General features: G+C 34.1%; 1 protein-coding gene across 1 annotated transcript; it reads left to right on the top strand.

Annotated features, from left to right (window-relative positions):
* Positions 1 to 6,571: 6,571 nt before the first annotated feature.
* LOC120353122 (52 kDa repressor of the inhibitor of the protein kinase-like) lies at positions 6,572 to 8,575 on the top strand. Its single transcript, XM_039435781.1, has 2 exons — positions 6,572 to 7,662; positions 8,176 to 8,575. Exons 1-2 carry the CDS (start codon positions 6,688 to 6,690, stop codon positions 8,233 to 8,235), a joined length of 1,035 nt encoding a protein of 344 aa, XP_039291715.1. The 5' UTR covers positions 6,572 to 6,687; the 3' UTR covers positions 8,236 to 8,575.
* The last annotated feature ends 813 nt before the right edge of the window (positions 8,576 to 9,388 follow it).

Genomic DNA, 9,388 nt, shown 5'->3' on the forward strand with positions numbered 1-9,388 from the left:
TAATCACATTTCATAGATATGAACCGTTGTTTCACAAGGAACAGGTATTTTCTCATATTAAAATTTCCAATTATGAAGTAATTGAAAAAATGACAAAGGAGAAGAAGGGTAGTAGAAACATGTTCATGAAAATGGCATCAATGTTGAAACATGTTGCTATAAAATAATTCAAAAAGGGTACTGAGATTTTCATTTTTCTTTCTATTTATATTACAAGTAGCCCCATACAGAAAAGAGATACATGTTCATGAGTATATCAGACAAACCGATGTGAGTAATAAGTGAAAAGGACTGGAAGAAAAACTTTCTCATGCAACAAATGAGAATCAATTTCCATTTAGAATGTTGCATGTTAAATTACTTCTACTGTCAAAACCAGAGAGCTAAAAATTCAGAAATATTGTATTTTCCTTTTCCTGGTCTAAAAATATCATCATACAATACATTACAATGATATCTGCCTCGAGGAATAGTATATTTCGCACCTAGGGCCGAAAATGAGACTTTTCTGGCTCGAAATCGGTTTTCAAGTCCGAGGCCGTAGGCCGAGGACTAGAAAAGATTGAGAGCCGGAAAAACATTTTTGCCCATGGTGAGAACGTTATTTTTCGCCACACAGAAAAATAAACAATATATATATGGAAATAATTTATTGTCTATTATAAGCACTTCCGAAAGCAAAAGTGGAAGGTCTATGTGGATTTGCTCTAGCAAATCTGAGGTAATCTGAATATCAGGAAATTGTCCAAGTATTTTTATTTTTTATTCTGATTTGTCTAAATAACCTAAAAGATTATGTTCAATTATGTAAGAGGTTGAGTTTAAACTTTTTATTCTTCCAAATGACAATAAGATGATATTATTATAATGTTTTAATTATTGAATGATAAACACAAATAATGAAAAGTTTTTGATCAGCTGTTTTAGCACACTTGAAATTTGGCCAATCTGAATGTCAATGGAAGTTTAGGTTAGAAGTTCTATCCTACTCTGAAAATCGAATTATTTGAATAGTTTATAATAATATATATCTTATCTGTATTTTATTCATTCAAATAGAATGATAGTATATTATTGCAGAATACTTTATTGAAGTCTAGAAGCATAAAATGATTCCGTTTATCCACTATGTTCCGTGATAAACGCAGTACTAGGAGGTTTGAGGTTAGATTCTATTATACTCTGAAAATTGAATTTGAATAGTTTATAATATCTCATTTGTATTTAATTCATCCAAATAAAATAATAGTATCTTATTGCAAAATACTTTATTCAATTCTAGAAGCATAAACTTATTCCGTTTCATAAACTATTTTGTAAACACGTTCACATCAAATCAGAATCAGCTGACTTCAAGGTTATTTTACAGCCCTAGGGCCGTAAAAATTTTACCGGCCTGGCCAGAAAAGAATCACTTTCGGCCTCCATATGACGCACTTAAACCAGCTCATTACATCCAAGTGGGGCGAAAAAGATATATCTGAAACGAGTCAGATATCAACGCTCACCATTATTCTAGACTAACAGGTCACCCGTGCTCAGGAAGGGTCTAATTAAAAGTTTGACAAACTGAAAACTCGACTTCTGAAATAATGAAGGATTCAAATTGGCTTATAACGATCCTCGGTAAAATAACAACCAAAACATGCAGAGTTTCAAGTTAATAAGTTGAGACGTGATGATGCGTCATTCGTGAATTTCCAATCCCGTACGTGTATAAGCCATGCAGTTCTTACCTGTATTATAATTAATTAAACGATCGTTAATATCATCTCACTTTCGACTTACTGAAGGCCAAAGTCGATGTCCGTCTGTTTGTGAATGTTCTACAATAGCTTCAGTAAGAATTGATCAATTAGCTTCACATTTTGAACACGTATTCTTCGAACCTTTTTACAGGGCAAGTTCGTTGGACAACAAAATTGACTCACTCCTTTGTCCTTTTCCAGGATATAAAAATAACATTGAGAGTGCATAAGAAATAATTGTTATAATTAGTTTTATCATTTGAGCTGCGTTTACACCAAAGTTATTAACAAAATGTTAATCACTCCTTCGTCCTTCTCCAGGATATAAAAATAACAATGGGAGTGCATGAGAAATAATTATTATAATTAATTTTATCATTCAGTCAGCTGAAGAGGTCGTTGTATGCAATTACTTCAGTTTCTCCATCACACGCGCTGACACATGATTTCAGGTGGTTAATATACAGCACTAAAAGTTCTGTGAACAGTAGACATCGTGCTCAGTAACTTCTATTGATCTGTTGTTATGTTTTTTCAAAAAATAATAAATAATTTATCAATTTAAAATGTCTAGAAAAAATCCTGAATAAACATAGAGCTTTCTATCCTATCGTACCGTGACGTGTCGTCTCGGAATGTGAGTGTGAGTGCTGTTATCAGCTCTGGGTGAAACTGTCTATAACGTTGATAGAAAGATACATTTTCAAAATGTTCGATGTTTTTGAACGGGTAGTATTATAGTCAACTTTCTACTAACGTTGATGGAAAGATACATTTTCAAGATGTTCGATGTTTCTGAACTGGGATTATAGTCCACTAGACAGCTGATTTATGATGAAAGATTCTAAAGTCTTATTTTTACGGTAATATTGGCGTTCAAAGGAGACTCCTTTTCCTTCTGTATTATCCTTAAAATGCGAAATTTCGAAAACCATATGTATACGTTGACGCGAAATTCAAAAAGGAACATACCTGTTAAATTTCATGAAAATCTATTGATGCGTTTCGCTGTAAATGCGGAACATAAAAACATAAATATAAACATATAAACATATAAACATTGAGAAGTATTTATTTCATCTTGGAACTCTGTATCGGAATCATGTATCACATGGTTATCAGAATGAATTTGTATTCATTTATGAGCGTCAACGATGTTGAAGCGATAGAGTAATAAGTGTATTCAAATAGTGATTTCCCATTACAAATATGATCCTCAATGGAACCTACTGTCAAATACTATAATATTAAATGAGCAATTTCTGTTTATATGTTTAAATGTTTTCATGTTTATATATAGAATAGAATAGAATAGAATAGAATAGAATAGAATAGAATAGACTTTATTCCTGTATATGATATATACATATCTGTATATGCATATCTTCATATATCTGTATATGATCGGATCTCGAGAACGGCTCAAACGATGCTCACGAGATTTGGAACATAGTAGGTTTATGATATAAACATTTGATTGCACTAGGTTTCATCCCTAGGAAAACTCGCTGAACGACATTAAAAGGATAATAATTATTCATCCTTGGAGAAATAGATGATGATTTCGTCATCTCTCGAAACAGAAGATGTGTGTGTGGGAGGGAAACAGAATTATTACGAGCTGTGTAATCAATCAATCAGCGAGAAATATCATCTAGAAATTTTAATCGACTTGATCAGAATAATCTGATTTGTTGACATGACATGATAATTATTCTAAGCTAGAGTATATCGTAATTTTCAAAGTTAATGATTATTTGACAATTTTGAGTGATTAGTAGGTGTTATTTTGTTATTCAATTTGGTTTGTAAACAATCTCGATTGGAAATCTTTTGTTTTCAAATGTTTGGACTGAAAATTGAACCTGAATTCAAGTATGGAACAAAACCTACTTTCTAGACTATTCATAGTGTATATTACAAGATTCGGGGAAGAAACAGTTTTGAGCTGTGTCTGCTAGTCCTTCTTTTAATCATTTCAAAGAATTTTGTTCTGTTTATCAATTGTTTATAAATAAATAACGAGCGAAGCTCGGTGCCCCGATATTAACAGAAATATTCAGCTGTTTCCATAATTTTCATCAATCAACCCTGTATAATTGAAAGTTGTAGGTTCCAAAGATTACAGTACAACAGCTGTTGAGCGAGTTCTCCGACCCAGGGGGTCACTGGAATAGATAATCTATAACATACACTCTCCACTAGAACCTACCCCTTCCACCATGATCCTATACTATTAAACGAGCAACTTCAATTTATATGTTTAGATGTTTAAATGTTTGGATGTTTATATGTTTGTATTGCAGCGGATCTCGAAAACGATATTTAGAACATAGTAGGATTATAATATAAAGATTCGATTGCACTAGGTCTCATCCCTGAGAAAACTCGCTGAAGGACATTGAAAGGATAATTATTATTCATCCTTGGAAAAACATGTGATGATAATTATTTCTTCGTCTGTTGGTGATGGAAGTGAGTGGTCGAGTTCATGTGTGTGGGACTGTGTCAAAATTATGACTCAGCTGTTGAACTTTTGTAATCATTCAATCAGGTACTTAGTGTCGGTTGCAAAAAAGCCGGGTTATTTTCAATCCTGATTGATTCCTGTATATCCACCTTTTTGAAATGGTCTTCTCTGATTTGGTTCAAGTGAAGTCAATCAGGATTAAAATTTAACCGGCTTTTGTGCAACTGGGCCTTTGTGAGGGAAATTTTTGCAATCCTCTGGGAATTAATATCAATTTACTTAATTTAGTACATTTCTGTATGAACTATGAATGTTATTATAATTTCCTCTTTCGTAATAAATTGTTTATGCTTTTGTACTCCAGAGCGAAGCTCGGTCCCCGATATTGAATATTGATCACTGGTGTTCACAACAGGTTGTTGGATGCCCCATATGTGCATGAGCCATGTTCATTACTCTCAATTACCCAATATTACACGTACACTAGCCACCTCTAAAGGTGCGTACAGATATATATTCCGCGAACATAACTTTTTCAAAAATTGATATTTTCAGAAAATTTTTGATTTACTAGATTAACAATACCATGAAGATACCATCGGGCTCAAGCCCCCCCCCCAAAACGCCTAAATTTTTTTTTTGTAAGAATGTAAATTTTATACAAATATAATTAGTTTGAAGCTGGTAAAGTATATTCATTGGCAAGAATGACCTAATTCCACTACTATGTCTTCAATTGTATGATATCCGTTAACGTTTTAATACTTTGTATAATATCTTAGTTACATTTACATTGCCTGCCCGCTCCGTTTATCTGGTTTCATTGAAACAAACGCGCACTATAGAGACGCACATACAGTGACTTAGCGGTTTCCCCTAGAGGCGTCGGCGCTGGTTCCCCCCCCCCTCCTTGGAACAACCGGTTTCCTTCTTCGATCACCTACCCAAGCTTATTGTCACTCCTCGCAATCATTGTTAGTTGTTACTCGCTTAGTCAGTCCGTAAGCTGTTTCGTGATTGCTAATATTATCTTTGTTTTCTTTGTGAAAAGTACTTGTCGAACGTTTTTATTAGGTGTGAAGTTAAAATAAACGTGTTATTGTTTGTGTTGTGACTGTTGTGGAAATGTCTAAACATAAACAGACAAATATTTCCTGCTTTTTCAAGAACCCGAAGAAGAGTAAAAGTGAAAACGTTCACATGCAAAATGGCGCCGAAACTGGTTCATCGACAATTCGAGCGTCACCTCAGACGGAACATACTGACCCAGGCCAGTTACTTCAGCCTCTGGAAAGCAGACCCATTTACTCTCATTCGGAGAAATATGACATTGCTAATTATGTTGGAAAATCCAATATAATTGATGAGGAAATTTATAATGTTTTAACAAAACCTTGGGTTCCAAGTAACTCCTATGTTTTTCCTACTAATGTAGAATCCGGACAAATCAGAAAATTTAATTTAAAATGGTTGAGTGACAATCCATGGTTGTCTTATAGTAAGCAAGAAGAAGGTGTCTACTGTCGCGTCTGCGTTATTTTTGGGCCCAAAGAGGCTGGCATGAAAAATAAAACACCTGTAGGGAATTTAGTAGTGAAACCTCTTAAAAAGTATAAACATGCCATTGAATTGTTTAGAGATCATAATAAAAATGAGTACCACAAACTATCGCTTTTAAAAAGTACTGAGTTTTTGAAAAGGTACGAAAACCCAGAAAACAAAGTTGATGTTTTATTGGACTCAAAAATAAATGAAAGGATAAATGAAAATAGAAAACGCTTGGTTCCAATTGTTAAGACCATTATTTTGTGTGGAAATGAAAATATTGCTTTGCGGGGTCATCGTGATGATGGCACTCTGGACTTACAAGAAAAAGGGGAACATGAAGGCAAATTCAGAGCTTTGTTAAGATTTAGGATTGATGCTGGAGATTCAACGTTAAAAAATCATCTTGAAACTGCTCCAAAAAATGCAACATTTATCAGCAAAACAACTCAAAACGAGCTTATAGAATGCTGTGGGGATATTATTGTGGAACAAATTACAGAAAAAGTAAAGAAATCGCAGTTTTTTTCATTGATTGCTGATGAAACTCGAGATGCAAGTTCTACTGAGCAGATAACTGTATGCCTTAGATATTTAGATATTGATTTGGGCCAAATTAAGGAAATGTTTGTTGGATTTGTTGAAGCCAAAGACGAACTCACGGGAGAAAAGCTATCAGCACTTATCCTAGAAAAACTTCGAGAACTGGGACTTGATATTTCTAATTTGAGAGGCCAAGCATATGATGGAGGTTCAAACATGGCAGGTCATATTCAAGGCGTTCAAGCGAGAATTAAATTTCCATCGCACCAATTGAATTTGGTTTTAAGTCATGCTTGTTTAGAACCAAGTATCAGGAATGCATGTGGAACTATTAAAGAGGTAATAAACTTTGTAAAAGATTCAGCTCAAAGGGTTCACAAAATGGAAAATATTCTAACTGAACAACACCCAGAAGAGAAGCGGCATAAATTGATAAGCTTGTGCGAAACTCGCTTTGTTGAACGGCATGATGCAATTACCTTTTTTTTACAAGTATTTGATTCAGTACTAACCTGTCTAGATGTTATTGATAAAGAAAAGCCAACATCAAAATCTGCCTGTCTCCTTTTCTCAATACGCAGATTTGACTTTATCATCGCCCTTCACATTTTGGGAACAACTCTTGACTTAACAAAAAAGTTGTCTGAGGATCTTCAAAGCCCAAATGTTGAACTTCAAGAATGTTATGCTATAGCAAATACTGTGATAAAGTTAATTGAAAGGCATCGTTCTGAAGAAATATTCTATAATAGGATATTTGACGCAGCTGCCAAAGTGGCAACACAACATGACATTGAAATAAAAAGTCCTCGGACTGTAAAGGCTCAGATTCATCGGTCAAATGCTGAGGCTTCGAGTCCTCGTGATTATTATAGAATAAATGTATTCATCCCATTTCTAGATGCTCTCATTTGTGAAATGAAGAATAGGTTTTCCACAACCAACACTGAACTCACCCAGCTTTTTAGTCTTGTCCCGTCATTTATAAAACCAGCTGAATATGATGATGAGATCGTAAATATAGCAAAGAAATATTGTGGGGAATCTAGTTCATTTCAATTGTACAATGAAATCGCAATGTGGAGAGAACATTGGAGTCAAAGTAAAGGTAAAGTAGAAGTACCATCTACAGCAATCGAAGCCTTCTACGACTCATCTGTTACGTTCTACCCTAATATAAAGAATCTTCTGCACTTGCTTTGTGTTCTACCTGTCACTTCATGCACTGGCGAAAGAAGTTTTTCATCAATGAAACTAGTAAAAAATTACTTGAGAACAACAATGCGACAAGATAGACTCAACGGCCTGGCTCTGATGAACATTCATAAGAATACAATAAATGTGGATCCTTTGGAGGTAACTATAATAGCTTAAATAACTATAACTAGAGCTATATATAGCTCTATTTTCTTAAATTTAAATTAAACTGTACATCCATTTTAATGTGAATTTTAAGCTGAATGTAAACTTACATTTTTAAACAAATTGATTTGAACCACATGAATATTAATTTTTATTTGAGTTTAATGTTTAAGCATAAACTCACAGTCATAGAATATTTGCTCTTTTTTTGGCTTTTCTTTTTTTTATAATGTAAATAATTCAAAGTTCCTTATGCATGTATCAATATTTTTATTTATTCACCATTAGTACATGTGATGAAGCTTTTAAATATCAACGCAGAAGATTTTTTTTTTTGTTATTATGAGATTTTTGCAATGTTTATCATAGATTTATTGCAAGCGGTAGGGAGGGAAGAAGGATAGGACTTTGGAGTCCTATCATCCTTCCCTCCAGTTTGGATCTTTTTTTTTGTTTTTTATCATCCAGTCCTTGATCGAGTGATTAACTGGCGTATGCTTTTCACAGGTAATTGAAAAGTTTGCTCAAAAGCACACAAGGCGTTTACAGTTCCTGTACAGCGACTAGCGATGAATGACAGTATTAATTCTCAGACCATCACTTCAAGTCTCCAAACAAAAGTTCCAACTGTGTCCCCATCATTATTTATTCATCTCCAGGCAGTAGAACTATTTCGAAATATTAAATGTACGATGTACTTAAAAATAAATCCTTTTCATATTTTTAATCTGTCTTTTATTATCTTTAATGTATTTCATTATTAAATAAATAAACAAAACATCCTGAAAACTTTTACTGTGAAACACACGTTTTTACTCCATAAAACTTCAACAATTAACTTCATTAAATGTAAGCCCTTTCACAAAATTTTCCCCTGTTCAGCCCCCCCCCAAAATAAAATTCTAGATCCGCCACTGCATGGATTTATATTTTACGTGATTTGAAATGTTCTGTCCCAAAAATTCAAACTTTAGGCGCTCATATCTCAAAAAGTAATGATCGAAAAAAAATGTTTTCTCAAGAAAACTTTCTCATTTTGATAGCCTAATGATATTAAAATCGAAAAACTTGGAAAAATATCACGAGTAGAAAGTTTATTTTTAGCCTTTGCACAGCCTTAATACAAGGCCCCGGCCTACGATATTGCAACGTCACAGGGCAGTCCTAGAATCTAATACATGATTGGTGAAAAAGATTTTAAAAAATCTGGTGTGGTGCACTCACACAACTTTCCTTGCCGTTATGAAAATTGATCAACTGACGCTAGTGATCCCGCGCATCTCAAGTCTACTATTCGAAGATCCAAGCCAGCTGGTGACAGGACAATAAGGCTGGAGACACACGAACTTTGCTATCTCTTCATAGTGAATGATTTAATAGAATCAACAGTTGCCAACAGTTTGCAATTATTGGGTAATCACATTTTCTCGAATTTCGAGCTTATTTTCAATTTTAGTTGAAAATGTTACAAAACATTAATTGAAGAGATTTTCATGCTGAATCTCTTCCACTTGTAATTTTCTGTTCAAATTGTATCTTTTCATTCCGTTAATTGGGAGATGAGATATCGTGTACACGGGCGCACATACACTCATACACACACACACACAACACACACACACACAACACACACACACACACACACACACACCACACCACACACACACACCACACACACACACACACACAACACACACACACACCACACACACACACACCA

Source organism: Nilaparvata lugens, chromosome 9 (genome assembly GCF_014356525.2).
Source record: "Nilaparvata lugens isolate BPH chromosome 9, ASM1435652v1, whole genome shotgun sequence".
In the NCBI taxonomy this organism is placed as follows: domain Eukaryota; kingdom Metazoa; phylum Arthropoda; class Insecta; order Hemiptera; family Delphacidae; genus Nilaparvata; species Nilaparvata lugens.

Bases quoted from the DNA above. Each gene is read 5' to 3' on its own strand.
- LOC120353122 (XM_039435781.1), top strand. From the start codon at position 6,688: ATGGAAAATATTCTAACTGAACAACACCCAGAAGAGAAGCGGCATAAA. The intron at 7,663-8,175 runs GTAACTATAATA...TGCTTTTCACAG, and splicing joins TAAATGTGGATCCTTTGGAG to GTAATTGAAAAGTTTGCTCA.